This window comes from Erithacus rubecula, assembly GCF_903797595.1.
Source record: "Erithacus rubecula genome assembly, chromosome: 4".
Taxonomy (NCBI): Eukaryota; Metazoa; Chordata; class Aves; order Passeriformes; family Muscicapidae; genus Erithacus; species Erithacus rubecula.
The window spans coordinates 27,500,306-27,524,944 of NC_136686.1; the positions used below are offsets into that span (position 1 = coordinate 27,500,306).

Sequence of the window (24,639 nt, forward strand, 5' to 3'; positions counted from 1 at the left end):
AAATGAAAAGAAACCAGAACAGAAACATTCCAAGAGATATACATTAGATTGAAAAAAAGCAAGAAATACTGATTTATAATTACCTTTTGAAAGAAGTATTAATATTCTGGCAGATCTAATGAAAACTAATTGCGTGTAATGTAGCAAGCATTCAATTTTAGCTTCTCAGTTGTACAAGCTTCATGTAGGAGTGAAATAATTCTACTCCCATATGCTTGCCCTACCCAAATTCATTCTTTCTTTCAAAAAGGATCAGGAGCCAATTGTTCCTGCCTTCATAAGATGTCTTGTTTCATGCATGCCCCTCAGAGACCATTCAGTGTATTGTAATCTTTTCCTTATGCACAAAATTAAAAGGGAATTATAAAACATGTTTCTGCAGTACAATAGCTACAAAAAGTGAGAGAACTTGTCACAGTTAATGAAAGCTTTGAGCAAAACAGAAGTACAGGAAGAGAAACATTTGGCACTGACATTTTATTGTTTGGCAGAGACCTTAGGGAGGATCCAAGGGAGAAGCATGAAGAGCAGGTTGGGTTGCAGGAAGAGGAACCAGCTGGGAGGCAGGGAGGGATCTCTGGGAAGCATGATTGGCTGGGCCATGGGAACACTCACTGCTTTCTGCTCTCCTCAGAGCTCTGCCTGATCATTAGCAGGCTTTGATTAACATGTGATCTTTTAAAACAAGTGTGACCTGGCACCAGAACTACTTCTGCTATACTCCATCAATACTGCATCCTTCATGTCCCTCAAAATCTTGTGATGTAGTAGCTACCAGCCATTCCAATGCAATATTTAGGTGGCCATATATTTAATTAAAACAAATGTTAATCTTGCTTCACCTTGGGTTATTCTGATAAGGGGCTCAAATGATGGAAAAAAAAATTTAACAGGAGGTATTCTGAAAGGAACTGAGAAGATTTCACACCAGGTTTAATTTGGTTTAACCTGAGGAACCTGTCACAAATACAACACCAGTTGCCCTCTCCTGCCCTGCCTGTGGTTAGGGGTCTCTCAAATTAGAGCTGTGCTAGGTTGCTGGGGCACAGCACTATTTGGACTCCACTATTAAGCTAACAAATTAGAGCTTTACAATTGCAACTTGATCTTCATTGGGGCCAGCACAAAAAACTCCAATGAGAATCTCTCAGTATAAAAAATGAGTCCCTACAGCTCATACAGAAAAATAAGGCTCCCAAACCACACACTCACCTCTACAGGCTGGGAACAAGAGGTAAGGTGGGTATAAGTTCCTCATCTGCAAATGTGCAGCTGGCAAATGTACTGTCCCTGGTACATGAAGGCATCCAATTTAACATCCAAATAATTGCAGTGGAAACATAAAACCAGAGACTAAGATGGGAACTAATTATTTCTTGGCATATTCGGGCTTTATAACACGTTTCCCAAAACACCACCACTCAAACCCATTTTTGTATGGGTCTTTTCTAGCATTTTAAATTATATAATCAGTGAATAGAAGAGGGAAAAATCAAGATTTTAACATAACTGCATTCATTCAAAATTATGTATTTAAAACAGAAGGCAGCCTTTGTCTTACAAAAATGCAGCAGCCAATAAAACAGCTGTAAATCTGGAAAATTATAAATAGGTAATTTTCATCTTAATACTTTCTTTATCTGGTAAGTGGACCTCAGTTCACAGCTAAAACTCAGCTTCAGAGAAGCATCAGAACAGATATTTTTAGTCTCTTTTGTGAATACACACTGCAAATTTTGTTCTTACAACAGCTTTCTGGAGGTACTGGCATAAACTATACAGACAAGCTGATTTTACAGACATGAAAAATGTTGCAGTACAATTTTTGCAAAAGTATTCCTAGACAAAAAAAATACAGAAGTCATATATTAAGGTGAAATAGCATCTAATGCCTTTAAAAAAAAAAAAAAATTAAATCCCCTCTGAAATGAGCTCTCATTGTTCAGATTAGAAAGACCTTAATCATACCTTCAGAAATTCTTAATTCTGCTGGATACTCCAAAGCACAACAAAAATAAACATAAGACCACATTAGCACTGTTCTTGTGATGAAAATTTCTGTATGCCTACTTCTACTTGACAGCAGCCCCCAGTTCTCTCTTCCTACTTGCTGGGGGCAGTGGCTATCACTTCTTCTGCTTAAAATTATCTCCTGCATCATTATCTACTTTTTGTCTTGGGTTGTCTAATATAATTAATTTAGACTCAAAGCAATTGTTCCACAACATGTAACTGGCCTTGAGTCTGACAACTCTATTTCCAACCTGCAAAGCTGCAGAGTGCAAAAAGGCAAATTTTTCATCCCACTCAGCCTCCTCTCACTATAACCCAGTTAAGGATAATAAAAGACACTCTCTGCCAACCTTATGCTGTGAAAAAGAGGAGAGAGGTTTATCCTATGACAATCAAGAGCCTGTTCACATTGCACAGTCTCAAGTCATCTACTCAAATTAGAAGTTTTTGGGAGAAGAGAATCACCTCTCCTTCATTTCTCAGAGGAGACCTCTGATTAACCTCCCCCAAAAGCTATCTAATATTTACTGTACAGTTTTCAGGGCCAGTATGTGAAGAAGTGGAAGTGCACTTACTGGACTGGAGAAGCTGTATAATTAAACAGAAACAGTGCTGAGCTGTGCATCTCCCTGGCTGATTTATGAGCCCACCTGCTTCTGCTTTTGTTAGCACAAAAGTAACTCCACTTCAAAGCACTGCAACAATCTTGTGATGTGACCGAGAAGCAGCAGGTTACCAGTACAAAGCTGTCCCACTGACACAGAACATCTAAATAGGAAGAAATCCCTGCTGGCTCAGGCCTGATAGCTTCATTTCCTGGATTATTTTCATTCCACTGCTCTCACCCTCCTCCCCACAGATCCCCCCCATCTCCAGCCTAGGCAGCTGCTCCATGGTTACATCTCACCCACTGCAAAAAAAGATACAAATACTTTGCATATCCTCCAGATGTTCATATAGCACAAGTTTATAGAGGCATTGCTCAATATTACACAGAGCTGTTGGAAAGTAACTAAGCAGATGGGTCTTCCACAGACACATGGAAGAGTAAGAACTCAAGGGCAACATACAAGCATGAAAGACTGGACAGGCTGAAAATGAAACAGATCCAAAACATCACTCTCCAGCTCAAGCATAATTAAATTCTTGGCCTGATCTCTTTTATTGTTCATGTAGAACAAGAGAAAATTACGTTTCTAAATTTGCCACCAGCATGGCAATCCCATTCCTTTCAGCAGCATTTGCAGGTGTATTTAAAGCCAGGCAGCCACAGTAAGGTCTGCAGACTGGGGACACCCACAATAACCTCCATCAGCACAGGATAAGGCTTTTTCAGGTCTAAAACAGTCTGTCCCAGCCACAGCTAATCATCATGAGGAATTCCCCTTCAACACCTGAGTTTTGTTTCAGTGCCATCCATCCCCGACATCTCTCGCTCTGCTGTGTATATTGACAGTGGCACTTGCTCCATCCTGACCCTCCATTCAACTAAACTCTGTTTCAATTAAAACCTTTGACCTTACCCAAGGCTCCACTGATTTTGAAGTGTATAACAAACTATACCAAGTCCTCAAATGCCATTTTATGAGTTGATTTCATTAATTATCATTAAGATTTTCTGCTATAGAATATTCCATTTAATAAGAGTTTTCCCCCCTTTTTCAACATCTTGAGTTTAATGAGATTATTGAAATGAAAAACTCAATATTAATAACTTGGTAACTGCTCTATAACACTTAAGTCTAACCCTGCCACAGCATCACTAGTCTAAGTACATGCTGGGTAAATGCCAATGAGCTGCTACAGAGCCAAAAAAAAAAAGGTCACGGAGCATTTTATTTTGCAGTTACTACATAAACAGAGGTTATTTTTAAATTGCTCATCAAGAAGCAATGGCTCTCAAAAACAATGCCTTAAGTATTTCCAAATCCTTACAGGAGCCATCCCCCTCTTACAACAAACACATCTTAAAATACTTCACAAAGGAGGCCTCTGTCACTGCCCTCCCTTTGCAGACAAAAACCCCCACTGCATCATGGAGATGACTTGCTCAAGGCCACCCAAACAAACCAGTGCCAGAGCAGGGTACAGAGCCCAGATTTCCTAGCTCCAAATCAGCTCCTCAGCTGGCTCTGGTAGCAAGCCTTAAGTCTTAAGCACTTACTGGCATGCACTAAAAACATGTGTTTTGCCTTTAAAAGAGAATAGATTTTACAGACAAAACACCTGGGTGGGGGAGAAATGGAGAAACCACTTACAGAAGTTCACAGTTGCATAGATATCTTTCTTCTCCTTGCTCCAATTTTCCATACTGCCTTAAAACCCCATCATCCCACCCAAAGAAACAAAAAAGCAAAACCCAAAGCAGAACAGGAGCATTCCAACCCTTTAGGAAGGGAAATTACAGGCTTCTATTACCATAAATTCAAGCAAAAACCATGACAGGTTTATTGTTTTCTATGTGCTGTTGAATCTACCATCAGAACACACTACAGTGCTGGAAACATTAGGACCTTGCTTGTGTATCTTACCACAACCAATATTACCAAAAAAAGCCTCTAAACCTATGCCATGATTTAAAAAAAGCTTCACATATTGTGACACAATTTTAAAAAGCCTCACATATCCGAAGTCAGCTTACAGATAGATACAATTGTCTGAAAACAGGTGTCCTGGGGCATGTGAAGACTGGCTTCTTAAGTCTACAAAAAGCTTGACCATACCTGTCAACAGGAGCCTGTATTGGGGAATCCTCTGAACTGGCTTGAGCAGATAGTGCTTGAGGGCCAAACTAGCACAGCGGGGGCTCATCTGAAAGAAACACCCAAAATAAATAACAATTCCACAGCAGTCAAAAGTTCCAGCAAAAGAAAACATGCCTACAAACAACTACTGGATAAGCTTTTTATCTCTGAAAAGTGCTATTGCCACAGTGTTAAGCACCACATTACAGAGCAAGCATTTCCATGTGGAAGACTGCATACAAAATTACCCATGCATGAAAGACACGAGTAAGCACTCATATTCTGTAGATTCAAAACAGGTGCTTTGAACCAGGAGGAAGAGAGGTGAAGCTTCTCAGATATAAAAGAAACAGGATAGCAAGAGCAACATGCTCCTTTGTGACCGCTGTGAGTGTCCATTTGGCAAACAGGCAGAGAAGACAGGAGTGCCCTGCAGAAGTTTTAATTAATCCACATCTCTAAACACAACACAGAATTAAAAGATCCATGCTTCAAAGATGCTAATTATCTTGAGTTTGCATTCAAAATAATATAAATCTGAAACACTGAGTCCTTCAAAAAGCCTCTTGTCTTCTTCCTGTCTTAAGCCAAGACTGCAGAAAAAACCCTATCACTGAAACACAAACAAAATAGGGACAGTTTCTAAAGCCCAGTGGAGAATCACAACTGCTAAAAAGTCACAAAACAGTGATTTAAGATATATCTTTATATCTTAAAAAATAATACAATACCTCAAAGTCTTTGACTACTGATGCAAATCCTGCATTCTTCTTACACTGTTCATCTAATAATGCAACATTTTTATCAAATTCTTTGATGTAAGTTGAATACATCTTTAGGTAGGGACCCTTTTTAACAAAGATATCAGCAATTCTTTGATGCTCAAGCCTAGAAACAACAACAAAAAAGATGCAATTCGAGCTAAAAAAAGCATACATCTTAACCCTGCAGCAAAACATCCCCCTTTTCAGATTAAGATGTGTTAGTTTATGCTCTGAACAAAAAGCTTACAGCAGATAGGCACCATCTCAGTTGCTATTCTGAAAAACTTTATTAGGCACACGTCAACACACTAGTGTTAGATGACAACTACTTAATATAGAGTCTTTGAAAAATGGTTTTGAACTGTGAACACTTTAGCTCAGAGTGAGGAAAGTCTCTACCCATTGCAGTGACTTAGTCAGTGGCTTCTGTATATCTCCACCCACCAGTGGTAACTGAGAATGGTCTTCAAGGGGATTGTAGATGTCAGTCAGTGCTGTGCCTGATCAGTAGATCTAAACTACCTCTAAAATGCAAATCAGTCTCCAAAACAGCCTCCTTTTTCCCTAATGAAATCAGTGCACTTATCATGCTCATGCAGAGACTAGAACTTTCAATTAAAAACAGAATTTCAAATAAAAACGGTGATTGCTACAAAAACATATTGGCATGCCTTCTGGACCTTTTGGGATGCATCTAAATGGCACAAAAGCACACCTAAATGAAAAATCATCTCCTGTACTTTCAAAGTAAATTCTGACATTTAGGAAGGTGCAGGAAACACAAACAAGAGTCAAACCATGATCACATGAAGTCACAAAAGCCCCCCCCAGATAAATTTCAACATCAAAGGAGTGGAATCCATTTATTGATAGTCACCAGTGAGATAATCGCTCTTCCAGTTCCCTCAGGAGGTCCCGATTGAGTTCGTAGAGCTGAGGTAGGTAGTAGAGGATCTGATTGAGGATTCTGTCCTCAATCACTGGCTTTCCAAGTTGCCTAGAGGCATGTGCCACAGCATCCCGGAAATCCTGCCAGAGTACAAAGAGGACAGAAACCCCCCTTGCCGTGAGTGAACAGCCTTCAAAGCACCAACAGAGTGCAACAACCGAGTTCTCATCGCAGGCATTCCAGGCACTGCTCCCTATTACCAAAGGCAAGGCAGGTACCATCTGGATTATGTTTTTCTGCAGCTTCAATTTACTCCCCTGGGACCACCTTAATCCTTTTGGTTTGACACTGCAGCTTTACTTTCTTGGTCCTGTATGCATAATATAGAAGTTGTTCATTATTTTTACAATATGCCCTTAAGAAATGTGTTAGTATTACTTATGAGGAAACTAAGACAGGCTAAACAAGGCTTGTCTCTGCAAGGGTATTGGCAGCCTAGAATGTCTTCTTGAAAACATGAAGTCAAAAAGTAAAACTTTTAAATCAGCTAATACAATCATAACACCTTACTTAAAAACCATCCTAGTGTTCATAACTATCTACAAATACTATATTGGAGGGCAAAAAGTAGGGTCAAAAAAATTAATCTATGTAGCAGCTCTATAGGAAAAACCAAAAATACCATAACAACATAGTAATTGCAAGATTTTAAATGTTGGCAATGATCAAAATCAACACTGACTGGTACCTTTGAAACATTTACAGAGGAGGAGGAGCACCCTACTCACTCTTGAAGGATCTTATAGTATTTTTATGTTATAACCAGCTTCCAACAGGACAGAGCTATGATTCATAGGTCCTCATTCAACTATTCAAAATTAAAATCTTGATCCCACACAAATCAGCATGGACAAGATTGAAACTCAGTATTCCTCATACAGGCTATTTTCCCTATTCACAGGCAAACAAATCTTTCAAAAAGTTTAGCAATCTAGCATTTCATTCGAAAAACAACACCGTCTTAACTGACAAAAAAGAAAATATAAATTACATTGTGTTACATATTACTGTATCTCACTTAAATTTGGGCAAAAGGGAATTAATCCAAAACAGCTCTTTCGGAGTTTGTGGTTAATTAAACCTACTATCACATGCATGATCTGCAGGTATCTTGAAAAAATGACAAATAAAATGTTCTAAGTACAGTAATAAGTTTTATTTCAAATGTGCATGGGGTCCACACCTGTCTTTGGAAACCTGTAGGGTCCTCAGGTTGAGGAAAAAAACAATATATAGCCCCTTTTCCCCTCCCTAGGCCTACTACTACAGCTCTTATTAGCTATCCCATCAGTCCAGCATCTGGCACTATTTAGGGTCTCTCAAACTGAAGCCTCAACTTTCCCCTGCTCTCTCTCCTCATTACGTCAGCTCTGGGCAACGTGAGCTCCAGACATGCTTTTTTGCTTTGTGACCCTGTGGGTCACAAAGGCTGTGACTGGGCAGCTCTGACAAGAAACTCAAACTGAGATATAGGGCACTGGATGTAAAGGGGAAGGCTGAGAATTAAATGCAAGGGAGTTAAGAAACAGATGGCGTTATTCATATGGAAATGTTCTGGTTTACATCCTCTGTGCAGACTACTGACACATAGGTTAACTACCAGCTGCATCTTATGGGTTTTTCTGACCCTAGGGCACTGCTTAACACTGAAATGATACATGGAATTACAATGGCAAAAGCTCAAATGAGGCATTCTGGAGATCTTCATGCAAAATGCATCATCATATTATGATAATATTCTTTCCCTGCCCCTAGTTGTATGCACACACAATATACTGTATGCATTTTGCCATAGGATGAGACAAGGATTCTGTATGAATGTCATAAGGTGACTTGCATGACAAAAAGCAAAGCAATTTTGTCTGTAACGTAATCAACAACCCAGGCTTTCCCCTGACCAAACAACAAAAGGAGAGCAGGGAGCCAGGTTTAAGCACCACTAGATAACACAGTTGTAGTTAAGACCATTTATTTAACTTCTAGACACAGTATTCACAAAGTCTGCAGGGCGTTTTCCAAATACAGATTTGATTTTTCAACTAGCTTGACCCAAAGTCCATCAGCTTCATCATGTTTTATAGATTATGCCATGAAAGGCTCTGTCATTAAAACAGCCAACCAAAACTTTACTTCATCACACCCCATGTCCCCTTCCACAACTGAGTAAACTGAGGAAGTGCTGCAGAGATGAAATACAGGGAAGAAAGATAATGTGAACCTTTCAAATTTCAAAAGTCTGCAAAACAAGAGCTAAATTTCAATGCTCTTTTAATTTTTTTTTAAATTATCTTCACTGCTGACTACGCATTTGTCACTGTAATCATATTAAGATTTATTTTTAACCTGGCAGTGGGTGTGAAGTAACTGTCATGCCAAGTTCATCTTGAGATAAACTCAAGAGTTGAATGCAGAGTGCACATGCCTGGGGATTGGGGGTGGGAAAAGAAAAACAAATGTAACAAGGTTGGAATTACCAGTGTTTACACTTGAAGGTACTGGCCTTCTGAGAAAGTAGTTTCATTTCCAAAAGGACAAAACACAGATCAGGTCTGTTTTAATTACCAGCTATAAAATATGCTAATTTACAAACTAAATCCTGAAATTTCACCCCAAGGGGTGGAAATTACTCAGATGACAACTTTTAATGTAAGCAAGTGAATTACTTGGAAATTAGAAACTGCAGAAATTTTAAGTACCAGAACCTAGATCCTTCTAAATCTAAATCAGTTCACTGCTAAATAAAAGCAGAATTGTTCTTGCAAATAATATATAGATTGCTCTGATATCTATACATGCCTGCATGACACAATTTATATTACAAACATATTTAGCACACTGTCCTATATAAAACTGCTGAGGAGCACTGCTTTCATCAGCCTGTTCAAAGGCAATCACCTAAGTTGTCCTAGAAATTATTCTGTTTGAAGCAATGCAGCAATCCATTACAAGTGAATTTTAAAAACTTTCTAATTAAAAATGGCTCTTTCAAATACTGAAATCTCACTCATGAAAAAAACTACTTCACAACAAGAACAAAAAAAAATCCAAAAACTAACCTGCCACACTTTGGAATTTGCTTATTTCACTGAAAAACATTTGCAACTCTAGACATGGTTCATATGCTACATGACAAAACCCAAAATATTATTCTAGTTACACTTAATCATCCCATCTTCTTACCAGGATTTATTTTTTTTTTTCTTTCTGAAGTGGGGCAGCTATTGTACATTCTTTGAAATGCTTGTTTACAGTTTCTACTATTACATTATATTCTAGTCCAATAATAATCTTCTGATACCACTTTTTACTGATCAGGTAAAGGGAATTGTTTCCATAGAGCTACTTTAAGAGGACAGCACACAACACCATCCCTGGAAAGAATGTTCTTTCCAAATCAGAAACAGTTTTAGTTTATGCTAAGCTGAGACAGCCTCCCACTGGGTATTTGTCCACATGAAAATCGAGTCTAGGCATATTAAAGATGTCTGAGCACATACTGTTGCTGAATTACTGCCTGATAAAACACTTCCAACTTAAAAATGTGTAAGAAATTATATTTATCCTGTTGGCATACATTCCCCTTATAGCTGTGGAGTTTTTAAACAATATTTGAGGAGGTTAGTATCATCACTGCTTTCATTTCCTCACACCACTCCTACAGAGCAACTTCCCTAAATAAGCAAAAAGGCTGTGACATCTGAAATAATTCTGACCCTGTTCTGAATCATCTGCAATCAGCCCATGCACTTCTCCTCTGCAAAGGCCCTGATTCATGATCCCACCATTCTTCCCACCAAAGGATTCCCAGCCTACAGTGATCTGCCCGTGCCAGTCTAAGGAGCAAAGGACAATTTTAGTTGCAAACCCAAAGAGGTACTGAGCAGACTAAAACCTTGCTCAGCTGCTGACTCGGTCAAGTGCACCTTCAGGTACCTAATAGCTGAATGAAAATAATTTCAAATGGGTGAAATTAAAACTTCTTGGCAATTTAACAGGAAGAGAAGGTACTACAAAATCTAAATATAGTCATGTATTCTATTCCTAAAGCCTCAACCAATATTCACCTTGGATCTGTTCTCCCAGAACATACCATCAGCAAAAAAAAAAAAAAAAAAAAAAAAAAAAAAAAAAAAAAAAAAAAAAAATAGAAGCAATACCTTCCACTGAAGAACAACTCTCCCAGATAAATACACCTGCACATAGCTAAAATATCAGTTGAATTTAAGGAAAAAAGTATGTTTGCACTTGGATGCTTTTCAAGGAATACACACACACACACACACAGACATCCTATGGGGAAGGAGGAGGGAAGAGGAGGAAGTTTCACAACAGCCAGGCTGCTAGATGTGACAAACTGTAAACATGACTTCTTAGCAATATGGCTAAGAAGATTTCACAAATAGATTATTTAAAATATAAATAGACACTCCTACCTAGAGTCAGACTATCAGCCATAAACTGCTAAGTTAAACAACAGAAACTACAGTTAATCAAGACTATGACTAAGTGTGGATCATGACATTTTTCAAATATATGCCATTAATTCTGGAAAGCTGCCAGGCAGTTCCACACCTTTTTTCTCAGGTAACAAAATAATTCATAAATCTTTAACGAAATAATGTAATTGATTTTTTACAATAATAAATTATTTGTCTGTGGCATATTCCCAGAATGTTATCTCAGGCAATAGGCTGGGTAGTAGAACAATACTTCCTTCTAAACTAAAATTATTTTATTAGTCTTCTTAGTAAGAGGACTACAGTTGCAACTCATTGTCAAATATCTCAGCAGTTCTAAAGTACTTCAGAGACCAAAAATTTATCAACATATTCACTTCACACTGGTCAAATACTGAAATTTTGCAGATGGAGAAAAAGGAGATGGATGTTGAGAGAATTTTTCACAGTCAAACAGTAAGTCAATTGTAAGCCAGAACCAGAGGTCAGAACTTGGCTCCAAAGGCCATAGCTATTTTATTTTTTGTTACATTCTTTTTCCAAGTCTACTATGAATTATTTGTCATAATACTTGGCTACCACAGACATCATATTATATATATACACACACATATAGATATATAAAATTATATATAGCTTTTATATACAGAATTTGCAACTTTCTTCTGAAAAATGGAAACATTAAACCAGAATTTTTCACTCTTGTAAGTGTCTCTGGAAGGACACACAGTAGAAAATTATGTTTGACCTCTTATCTGCCTTCTGCAATAAGAGGCTGATCTTGTGGCTTCAGAAATACTAAGAGGTGACTGCTGACAAGCTTCTACTTACTTGGTCTCAGAGTCCAAATATGGACAGAACAAGGGTCTAAGTTAGAAGCACAGACTTAAAGGCTCAGGCAGAAGCCCACAGGCCTAAACTTTTCACACAGCAAAAAGTTTCACACCAAGCCATGCAGTGGAAGGAGTAACCTCAAAAAAACAAGTTTCTCTGCTGGACCAGAAGCCTTGCTGCTTATACCACAGCAGCAAGGAAGAAACAAAATCAAAAAGAGGGGAAAAACAAAAAGAATGGAGAGTTTTGGCAAACAAAATTCAGCACAAAAAAATGACAAAAAAAATGACAAGTAAGCCAGACAGCTCACCCTCTCAGAGCCAGGATGCTGCTGAGGGGATCCTCTCACTCATGCTAAACAAACCATCTCCAAAGAATCCCACAACAAAGAAGTACAAAGGGCACCAATACTGCCTTACTCCTTTTTCCAGGAACATTGAGTGTTTTTTAGGCACAGGGCAACTCAGAGCAAAGTGATAAGCTTGTTTCTCTTATGTCACTTGTGTTTTACACTCAGTTCACTGTTCTTTTTTTCTGCAAGTGTCCTTAGGAAAAAATTACTTCTCCCATATTCTCAACCCTTGCTCACTCTCAGGAGGCAATGCATGAACCATCTTATAAACATGCATACAGAAGAGATAGTTTCATTTAAGGAGTTTCTAAAAGAATTTTACTGGAATCTTGCCCTAAAAAAGCACTAACACAGTAACAGAAATACAGAGAATTCAAGATTACATCTGATGTTTGATTACATCCTCAAGCAGCGCCATTTGCTGAGTCTGTTTGAGACTGTGTGCTGTGTGCAAAGCCAGGTGAGCCCCTTATCTCTGTTATGACCAGCTTGTTTAGTATTTATAGAAGTATTACCAAGTGTTTATAGTTTTGCAGTGTGTCTTCGACAGAAGCAGTCAGATGTACTTGTAGTGTGTGATAAGGTCCACATAGGCTGGCACTCTGGTATCTTGGAAGAGTTGCTCCACCTAACTTGACTTGGTCAACATAGGAAAAAAATGCTAAAAAACTTCAGTGGTACTTGTAAACAGTTTGCAGTCACATTCCTACATCCTCAACTGCTTTAGTTTCCACTTCAAAGGCACTAAGATGAAGCAAATTAAAAAGCTTTTTCTTACATCAACAGTCCTCTTCCTTAGTGCCACATGAGTAAAATATACTGAGAGCATTATTCATTTCAGATCATTGCTAATGGAATTAGTCACTAAATTTCAAGTGGAAAGCCACTAATAGATGTCTCAGAAGGTGCAATGGAGCATCCCCCATAAGCCAAATCTTTACTATGGGTAAAAGAGTCTGGGGAGAATCTAAGTTCTAATGCAGAAATTTGTCAGAGGTTGCTTGACTGGCAGTTAGTAAGCCAAAGTGGTCAGTGCATGTGAAATCAAAAGGATAGTTTTATCAACATTAAAATATTGTCCCTAAGTAATATATGATTAAATCAACTGATTTAATGTGTGTAAAAAACAAACAAATCCTCAGGCATACCATTCCCTGGAAATAAAAAACTGGGTGTCTGCAACCTCTCTTAGCTATGGCAGTTCTCATTTAATGAAGAATGCACACACACAGAGCCTCAAAGCCAGTGCCCTCTCTGACAAGGACACTCACAAGGTTCCTGCTGCAGGCCAACTGACAAGTAAAGGACAAAGTATTTCCTAAACTCCTAGCCTAGCATCCTCCCTGTTAAACCAGGCTGAATACACATTGATTGTTATTGCTAGCCAACAAAAACATTTCTAATAGTTTTTATCTGGCAGCTAGAAACTAGCAGACTGTCATGAATAGAGTTGCAAGTTATCCATTAAAGGAAAAGCAAAACATATCCTACACCACTGCACATCTGCACTGTGGGGACAGCTTAAAGTTTATCCTAAAAACTTCCTAAGCTCTCTACCCTTCCCTTTTTGCACATCATTCTTCTGCTTGCCTGTATCCTCCTTACCAACAGCCTTTCTTCCATTACTCCACTAAAAAACTGGGACACTGAAAAGCAAAGGTACCTTTAAAAAATAAGTTAAATGTCTGAAAAATATGATAATTTAAAATTACACAGCTTAAAACTTGCCTAGGACAACTCTCTTTCTTTTACCAGTAGTTAAGATTAAGTTCTGTATTAGAAACCATGTTGAATATAAATTATATATTTGATCCAGCTGATGGAGCCAGCTCTTAAAATCCAAGCTTGAACAGGATAAGAAAATCAGGTATTAGGAAGAAAGCAAAAGAGGAGTCAGCAAAAGATGTGGTGAGTTTTTTGTTCCCTGAGAAAAATCTCTGTTTTACAGGACTGTATACAACCATTTAAAAGAGCCTCTTTTCCCAGTTTCACAGAATAGGCTTCTCAGGAGACTGAGACAAACCAATGCATCTGTTTGCAATATAACCACTTCTATTGCCCAAGGAAAAAAGCCACGATGTTTGCACTTAATAGAGTGACAAAATGGTACAAACACAGAACATTTCAAGCTTGACAGAAAACACACAAAATAGAGCTAGAGAAAGAAAAATTCTTGATTAATTTCCTATTATCACCTTCAACAAAGCATGTTTTACAGATGACTGATCTGCACAAACACAGATGAAACACTTAACCCTTGCTGAGCTATCAGAAAGCAAACATCTTTCTGATGGAAGGAACTGCAACCTTAAAAAAAATACGCTGCCATGGTGATGGATGCATCATTAGAGCTATTAACTATTAATTGGATTACTTCAAGAATGTGCATTTTAATGTACCATTTCTAAAATAAATTATTCCTGCCTCCTCCCACCATTTAAGGAGTTATTCTAACCAAAAACTTTATTTTTGTTGCTATGCACGTATTTATAAGACAGTACAAGCTGGCTCATAAATATGATTCTGATTAATATAAATTGATTCAATTTTCAGTATTCAATAACCATACTCAACTGGGAACTGCATAAATTATTAAGGAGATCCAGAAGGAACCACCAAAATATTCATCCATTATGTAAAATGTGAAACTTCAAAGTTGAGCTTAATTAGATTATTTTTATATTTTGGATCTATAGATGCAGCAGAAAAAAAAGGTACAGTCACTGCTATAAAGCCTAAACATAAAACTTTAATAGATTAAACAAATAGAAGAGCAAAACTGCTTTTTTTTTTGAGTACTTACAATGTGTAAGAGCTTTAGCACATCCACAAACCTATCAGAAAAGCAAGAAAAAGTAAACAGTTACATTTTAATTGCCCAATTAAAATATATTGAATAGTTATTAAGTGTAGTATTGACACTTACACTTTCTCTGAGCTCATGATCTCCTTGGCAATATGGTAAACCTTTGTTTTCTTTCCAGCTGCCTTACCCTGCAAATAAAATTACACATTACACTACACACCTACTAAAACTGTCATAAAGATCATTTCCAGCTATTAGTTCCTTAAATTCAATGTAATTATTTGATAGTTACTTCTAAGAAAAACACTTCATAATGCTGTAAAATCTCTTGGCTTTGATACCTTTTGGTTTTTCAGGATCTGTGAGAAAATAATTTTAGCTTGTATCTGGAAGCAACAATATTAGCTAGGAGCAGATTTTACAACACTGTCAGCCTTTTCTTTGAATTATTACAAGAAGCACTGAAGCCCATAATGAAAGAAATCCTAACAAACAATTACTGGTTTAGCAAAAATACTAAAGTACAGGTAGTATTTATATTTTATTTAATTTTTTTTTCTGATTGTTACAGCAACAGTAATATCTGCTGTGAACTCAAATGCATTTCAGGAACATCTTAAAAGATAAATACATTTTCTTTACTGAAAAATGAGATGACAGGCAAAAAAAAAACCAAAAAGAAGAAAAAATTCACATTGAATAGAAAAGCCAGTTTCTGATCATCTACTAACAGAGCTGCTGGAATACACAGCAACTGCATTCCAAAGATGCAGATATGTGAGCCTTGTCATCTGCCTGAAACACTGTGGAGAAGATTTTGGGTTTCACATGGACATTTGGCTTCCAAAAAACCAGTAGTACTGTTCAACATCAGATAGAGGGAATAGGTATAACAAAGCAAATGGAGAAGGCATTAGGATGCAAATGTGTTCACTACACAGTGTAACTTCCATGTATGATTTCCCTCAGATGGAACACCTTTTCCCAAAATAGCTCTCATGATTTGCCATATGCTTCTCTGCTGCCAGCTGTCACCACATCCATTGCACATTCAGGCTTTCATTTTAATGTGATGCAAAGAAAGAGAGGATGAGGAGCCCTATAACATCACAGGATATTCAACTCAAGTGAGATGAAGTCCTAGGAAGGCTGTATTGACTGTGGGTAGTATAATATGGGCACTAAACAATTTATCTAGAAAATCAGGTATCAGTGGCATTTTATCCACAAAACTTTGGTTCTTAAGCACTAATGTTGCAAGACTTCTCTGAAGATTTAGTTCTTCTTGAAACCTATAAATTAGTCTCAGGTGCTGGAAAATAAACCATGGAACAGACAGTACTCATAGATTGGTTTTAATGATACTGTTGTATTGAAAATAAAAAATAAATCTAGATTACATTTTTTCATTGGAATTCAAATGACACCGCACCTAATTACTGAATTAAAATTAATTTCTAAATTAAATAGTTTTGTATAACTTTTTAATGTATATAACTTTATATACATAACTTTTTAATATATAGTTTTGTATAACCTCATATGTGCAAAATTACTTATTTTATATACTATATAGATAGACATCTGCACACAGATCTGGGATTTTACTTATGAAATTAAACTTTTTTCCAAAGAACACTGAGATCTATCCTGTATGGGTCAATCGCATTCAGGCAAGATTGTAACACCTCACCTCAGGCCTCTGTGCCTATTTAAAAAGCACAGCTGACACACTCCCTGCAAGACTGAATTCACAAGTCAATTATGCAGAGCAAGGGATCTGCCATCACTGTAGATGTGTCAGTTGCAAATGAGATGAAAATTAGTATTTTGAGAACAAGATGCTACCACTAAACAATTACAAAACTAAATATCACAGTCTGTTTCTAACCCCATTTGAAAGACTTTTCACATACCAGCTGGTGCTGAAAGGGCCACTTTGCATTTACTCAGACAAAGATACTCTGGCTCTGAGAGTCTCTAATGGGAGAACCAAAGGGATACACATAAGGCTCTCCGGCACAACAGTGGAAAGAAGCCTTGTAAGTCCCCTAACAGATATAAAGCATCAAGCAGCCAGATGCTTGTGGTAAAGAAAAATAAAACATGCCCAGCTGATGACCGATGCAGAGACTGCTTCATTCTCCTCTGCAGCTGCTCTCGCTGTGAGGAAGTTGGTTGTTAATTCCCAGCTGCCAGCCGCACGTGCCGCAGGCAGCTGAAGCAAGCGACAGCAGATGCCTCACAGCGAGTGCTGAATTACTCCATAAAACCTGCCTGAGAACCCTCCTAATGGGGACACTTTCCTGTAAAACTCCATTGAGAAAGGTTGAGTGCGTTTCTAGAGGCACAAAAGGTAAGTTAGCTTCTATACAGGTAAAGTCTTGTTTAGTTTCACAGGGATGAGTTTTTCCCTTGACTCTTTCCCTTTCCCAATTTAGTCCTCTCATTTGGTTCAACAACATTCAGACCCAACATGCCAAGTCTTCTCTTCCAGCACTAAAAATCTTCAGAGGGTTTTTCTGTTTATCTTGTTAGGGCATTGTTTTTGTTTTGTTTTTAAATTATTTTTAAAGAAAGGAAGCAGATATAACTACTATCAAAGGAAACAGCTGCCAGGACTGGTGCTGAGGAGAAGCACTAGTCTATGGGCAGGATGATTTCAGGGCATCCAGGACTGAGAATCCAGAACACGGGTACCCCCAAAGGGAGAGACAGGACCATCATAACTTAATTTCATTCAGTTAACACTATCTTCCTGCTCTTTATTTGAAAAAAAAATAAGATCAAAATAAGGAAAATCACTCCAAGCCGGCACTCAAAGAAGATAACAGAAGGCCAGACCTCAACCTTAACAGGTGGTTTACATTTGAAAATATCCCAACAGGTTACAAATTAGAAATACTGCAAGAGTGAGGAATAGCTTCAGAAGAATACCTGTTTATCTTCTTGAGCATCAGTCTCCCCTTTGCTGGAATCAGAATTTGTGTCATCATCTTCATCAGAACTGTTCATGATATCTTCTTCATCTGATTGAAGATCTCCCATTACCACATTGGGATGATCATGGTGCTCTTCTAAGGACCTAATATTAAAATATATACATCATACTTCATTTATGTAAGGAGCTTTCTATTTCACCCCACAATAAATGATCAACTTGGTATCAGAGACCCTGAAAACAGTAGTGGGTAGTCTGAAGATTACAACAATTGGAGGCTTTTCCATAGTGGCTCATAACTGCAACATTTTATTTATGTTAGTATTGATACAATGCTCATTAACAGCAAGCAAAAGCCACAGTACCTTTGGAGTACTTATATTATTCATGTCCATCAGAGTTTGCCTAACAACAAAGTCTGCTAAATCTATTCCCTTATTGCTATGTGCATGTATAGAGCATTTGTGTGCCAGGACAAAGATCAAGCCATTTTGCTATCTTCTATCTCACAGCAGCAAATCTTGTTCCAGATATGGTGTTCACACTGGAGCTTTCTGTGTGAGATTCTAGATGCATGTATATATACAGACTGTTTCTCAATGCATATGCTAAACAACTGCATCAGTGACAGCAGTATCCTAACCATTCTGTCCAACATAGTCTCAAAAGCAGAGAAGCAGAATCTTTTGCTATTAAGAGCACCCATCCCCCAGAAACAGACACCTTTTGGATAGCTGTCAAAGCTATAAAACATAACCTTGTTCTCCTGCTGTACAATCATTATAGAGATCTCTTTTTATTAGTTTCAGCCATCTTCACAATACAGTAATTTCATGAGACAGGCACACAATCTCCTTCCTCTAACTAGCCTTGACAACTTCAGTAGAGATTTAAGAAATGCAATTCTAAAATAAAATTTAAAAAGGCGTAAGGAAAGATAGAAAAACAGACTAGAGGAAACAGCCTTACATTTTTGGTAGGTTACATAGAAACACAGCAAATCACTGGGCTCATACTTTTAATCCTTAAAAACATCTACCAACTTCTAATTACACTAAAACTATCTAAAAATCACATAATCTGTGTTCCAAGGTCTGCAAAAAGATGCTGGGATGCCACAGATTTATTTTGACATGAGCCAAAACTGATTAGCTATCTTGCAAAACAAAAAGCAAACCCAGGAACCCTTGTCCACAAACTACTGCAGCCAGCAGAGATCTCACAGGGCTGACCAACACCTAATTTTGCACTGCCAGGGCTACACACTTCTCCACGTACCTGGCCCTCTACCTCCCTAGACAAGGTATAGTAACAACTGTTTTTTCCCTTGCTTTGAATTAGAGGAAAGCAGGGATGGAGGGTAACTATGCAGATTTGCCCCCTCTATCTGTGATAGCTACCAGAAAGAAAACCTGTCACCATGGAAGGTGTCTGCCAGCAATCTGAAAAGCAGAAATATTCCTCAGGGTTCAGTATTGGCACTGGAGATGTTAAACATGTTTGTCAGCGACATGGAAAGTGGGGCTGAGGGCACCCAGCAGGTATAGGAAGGGGATTCTGCCACAGCAAAGTGTTTATTACTCAAGATGGAATTAAAAACCAACAAACCAATACAAAAATACTGATCACAAATAGAAATATATTTGGAGATGAAGATTAGTTGGCCTGTGGACAGAGCTTGGCCAGCCATGAAGACATAGAGAAGATTAAAATAACTTGGTTCTATTATGACAACACAGGAAGGACTTGGGAAACTCCCAAGCAGTTACTGTCTCCCAGAACTGAATGGGGGCAGGGAGGAAGGCGACTGTAAGGTTATCACTGAGTTCAACAAGGTCCTGAGCCAAGACTGCAGCACCCAGGGTGCAGAGAGACACCCTTTTCTTTGGGTTCATGCAGGAAGATAGCAGAGATGAGTGCTGATGACAACAGTATATGGTGTGTGCCAGGGACAATTCCCATAAAGTCTCCAAGAGTTTCAGGAAGGCAAAAAAGCAGCTTTTTACTGGAGCTTTCTCTGGAATCATGCTACCAGGAAACCAAGATTTCTGCAGTTATTCATTAACTTCAGCAATTCAGAAACTCCTCGTCTAGTTTATATATGTCATAGTCAGCCAAGAATATTTATTTTAACAGATGCCATCTCATATTTTCATTTTGACAAACAACTTTATTACATCAGTAGCATGACATGAGGTAGATATATGCCCCAGCTTTAGTCAAAATCCGCAACAGAAACTACTGCTGTTCCTTCCTTTACTAAATTACTCAGCTTTATTATCCACATCTGTCACTGAATCTATCTCTGATCAAGAGCATTTTTCCCCCCACTGCAAAATATATTAAGTGCTTTATCTCTGACCACACTGGAATACACTTTTTGGTCCATTACTCATTAATGTCTATTTTTGTTAATAGGTATTTTATCGCCCTATTTCCCAGCCTTAATATAGGAAAATGTATTTTCCAACTGTTTTAATTTTCGTTAACTGAGATTCCTTCTCATCAAGAAAACATTGTTTTCACACCTGTGACATCACTGTTCTTTTGCCTCAACATATTCTACTGGATGCCCACTCCCAGACTTTGTTGTCATTTTCCATTTAAACTTTTCATGACAGCTGAGCCAAAACTTAGAAGTTTTAGAAAATTCACCCTTTTGGAAGTCAGAAACAAAAATACTTCCAGGTGAAGCTGTATTTTACTTGCACAAACATAATCCCCTCAGCACTGGAGGATAAAGAACAAACCAGCCGGCTCGTGTTGTGTGAAGCATTTTCTAAATATAAGATTAGACAGCTTATCTAATAGAAAGTTCCAGTAAAAAAAACTACTTAAAAATTTTAATAATTATCTAGTGATAATTTAGGATGTGTAGTAAGTGTCCACAAATGTCAGCTACTCACTGTATAAGTATTTTTCCTTCCTACAAATCACAATATTGAAGCAATAAGCTGCTTATGCACCTACTATTCACATAAAGGAAGCTATGACAGCTGAGACAACCATGTATAAAATCTTACATATAGTACCTACTCCACTTTTTTCCTGTATTTGCTCAGTTCACAGCCCTCTGGTTCTTCCACATGATACATCTTGTTGAGGGGTTTTTTTTAGTGGCAATTTTTATACTTTTTCCCTTCTTTTCTTTCCTTTTTGAAGAAAAAGCACATTGGATGATTAGATGATTAATGATCAAGAGTCAGTTCACACTCAGCCATTTTCCAGAATCAAACAAGCCATCAGTTCAGGGATAGGATGCAGTTTTGGAACCAGGGGTAGATACTTTCCAGTGGTATCTGCAGCTGCGTTTTCCTCACAGAAAACGGGGACAGAGTTACGGTGTTCATTTGTGTTTATCAGCCACGTGCTGAAGAACACACAATTCTCCTCATACATTACACCTGAACCTTTCATGGACAGCTTTTCTGGCAAAACAGAAAGCAGGTATGTATTTACTGATTACTCTTTTCTGTACTTTTACCTCTGAAGTCATCTAGAACATAAGTGTACTTATGGCTCTCTTAAAGTTATCTCTGGATTGAAATCCCTTGCACTTTAACTGCCTTTGGAAATAGTAGTAAATCTTTAAATAAACAGTCTTTTCTAACATATTAATCCCCTTTTTTCTGAAATACCACAACTATGCAGTAAGGCTTATTTTAAGTGGCTCTTCTGATAGGTATTTTGGGGTACTGTGAACTGTCTCTATCTTGTTCCCTCTTCATCACGATCCTTTGTCCTACCCACAGCAATACCAATAGAAACTTCTGCATTATCAGTCATGTGAAACACCAACCCTGCCAACTCACTGTGCTGTGCACTGAGTAAGAACATCTTGCCATATCTCGTGAGCAAGTTGTCTAAATATAGACACGGGGCTTTTTTATTTCACACATAAAATGAAGGAATCGTTAGTTTGCCTTGGAATGAATGGCTTATGGGTTGATGCATATATGTTGTGCTGTATTTTCCTACTGGAATAGTAAAACACTCATGAAATAAAACATACTGGTCCTAGCAAGATAAACTGTCAAAAATTGCCATCAGACTATTACCACTGGGAATCAGCATAAAAACCACTTATCTTCAAGAGATGATGAAGACTAGTTCAGACTAGTTTGTTTGTCTTACTACAGAAGCTTCAACTACACTTAGGGCTTCATTTTCAGACTGTTGATTCGGACCCTGCATAGGACACTATAGCCTGAAGTCACAATTAACATTTCAGTCTCAGTTTCCAACTTCTTTAGAAGGCAGACAGTATTTTAAGGTTGACTGAGATCATTCAGAAAGATTGTCTGCCATGGAATGCTCCAACATTAAGTATTTTATAGTATAGTATATTGGAACGACTTCAAGTGTTAGCATCACCATAACTACTAAAAAGCAAGTTTCCACAGCTCCAAAGTATTTCTCAAATAGATTCATCCACGCTACTGCTTTACACACACTTCCTTGTGATCTTCATTATTTTTAGATCTTTTCCTACTTTCAGTAAGTAATAAAAATATGTAGGAATGCTGAATGAACATGAATGTCTTGCACACGACACTCTGCCAAACTCTTCATTTCTCAACCTTTTGTTGTTTTAAAAGGAATCTCCAGTATACTCTGTTTTATCCTTCTGTCTTTTCCTCCAGTGTTCTATTGCGTGGTTTTTGTGGGTGTTTATGTTTGTTTGTTTATTTTTAAAGCAAGCTTTCAACATGCAGGCAAAATTACATAAACTGAAGTTCCTATTCAACTAAAAAATACACACCAGAACTTCAGAGAGCAACTAAAGATGCTCTATTATAATATTTAATCTCAAATTCTTTTCATATCATTACAGCATTTCACAATCTTTTCACAGCTGCTTGCACCTCATTTTTCCCCAGAGAGCAAGCAACTATTATTAGTACTTATCCATTTTCAATTTTTAGCATCATAATTCCCTGCAATTTTAGTAATTAAGGCATATTCAGCTGCTGTTTTTTAAGACCTAAAAGCACACTGGTTCTCTGTGAAGGCAAGAGCTGATAATATTGTTATTTTTTTCATAGGCCCCTCATACTCCTAATAGCTGTAAGTATGCCTCACTAACTGATTCCTTCAATGAACACCAGTTGTACACTTCTGAGAAAACACAAAAGTAAAAGACCTAAAGAAACAATATGTTCTATGGAATCTTTTCTGTTCGGTCCTATCTAAATTCAGAATCTCATTCTAGGTTGGACTGTAAATCTAGAACTCAAATTAATATCCCAAAACAATTTAGGAAGTAATTCCCTGATTTGGGTGCTCAAACAATAGAAGATGCTCCCGGAAAGTCAAAGCAAAAGTTAAATTAATGCTTGGTTATATAACCCTTTTGTTTAGTGAATTTCTTCTGCTTTTATTTATTGTTTCTTTCTAAAGACATTCCAGTGTCTTTATTATTTAATTACTGCAGGTTTTTGTGAAAACAAAATCAATTCCAGAAAACAAGCATACTTGGCAAAGTACTAAGATAATAAAGGATGCCAACCAAGATCACGAGTGAGCTTCTATGAAAGGTTAAAAAAATATATAATGAGATAACTGATCAGCAAGATTAGTAAAGACATCAATTACTGCACTTTTTGGATGAGTTACATTTTGTTGCAATACCTCCCATCCACAACCAGCCTGAAGAAGTCAACATCAGCACATTTCCTTTTGCAAACCACTCTAGAAAGCATAAATATGAATTTCATATCACTCCAGATGCACCTGGAGCTTAACTTGAGTTTAATATTCACCTCTCATTTGAACTTCAGATTCTCTGGACAACAATGGCTGTTTACCATTGGAGTTAAAAATAACCCATCCCTTGTTGTTGTCTTCATGTCCCCCCTGCTTTTCACTTCTCCTTCAGGCACACTGGAACATGAGGCAGCAAATAAAGATGAAATACAACCCAGGCCAGGGGGATTACTTCTCAGAATTACTTCTACAGCATCAGTCACCTCTCTGGTTTAATGACACTCACAGATGAAAAAGCTGAAGCTGAGATGACATCTCTCTTCTCTAGCTGTAGTGGACAGTGTGAGAAAGGCTGGTGGATGCTGCTGCCTCTCTCAGAGCACTGATGTGGCTGCCAGCACTGGAGACTGGTTGCCTTATTGCAGCCAAGCTGCTTGGACTTCAACTTCTCTGCCAAAAATGGTGTTTTTTCACAGCAAGAGAGCAAGATAGCAAGGTACCCTCTCAAATATGACTTTACACAATAACACTAACATTATGTCACTTGCTTTTCTGCAATAAGAAGTAAATGGTATTAATAAGTTCTTATTATTATGACTAATAACAAGAAAAAAGCAACTATTGAGATTATATTGGTGTGATCCCAAGGAACATGATGATTGATTTTGATCTTCTCTTTCTTTATATCTTTTAAAACTACCTGAACAGATTATGCCTGTGAGATTCATTAGTTCCTTCTGCGAGAAACCTTCCACAGGTGGCATGGCAAGGATTAAAACAGACCTCTACAATGGTCTCAAAAATAAAAAGCACCACAAAACAAGGGGCAAGCAAACTAAGCCAATGAATCCATGGCTATTTGCATCACTTAGAACTGTTATGCTATATTCTCTCCAGGCTGGTTAGAGACTTTTAAGGATTCAATTACAAATATAAACACTCCTTAAAGTATCACAGCTAGAAAACAGAAATGACTAGCATCCAGCTGAGCAACTACAATTAAAATATTTCGTGCACTTCAAATTTCAATTTTAAGACTTCAAGAATTGAAAGAGAATTATTTTAAACAATAT

General features: G+C 37.7%; 1 protein-coding gene across 1 annotated transcript in view; it reads right to left on the bottom strand.

The window, feature by feature from the left end:
• FGD6 (FYVE, RhoGEF and PH domain containing 6) overlaps positions 1-24,639 on the bottom strand; it is a 70,754-nt gene that overhangs the window by 23,744 nt on the left and 22,371 nt on the right. Inside the window, exons 3-8 of the mRNA XM_079303225.1 lie at positions 17,857-18,004; positions 15,040-15,107; positions 14,917-14,947; positions 6,399-6,550; positions 5,489-5,645; positions 4,737-4,824 (exon numbers count right to left, since the gene is read on the bottom strand). Coding sequence (XP_079159351.1) covers positions 4,737-4,824; positions 5,489-5,645; positions 6,399-6,550; positions 14,917-14,947; positions 15,040-15,107; positions 17,857-18,004 — 644 coding nt within the window. The remainder of the gene's footprint in view (positions 1-4,736; positions 4,825-5,488; positions 5,646-6,398; positions 6,551-14,916; positions 14,948-15,039; positions 15,108-17,856; positions 18,005-24,639) is intronic.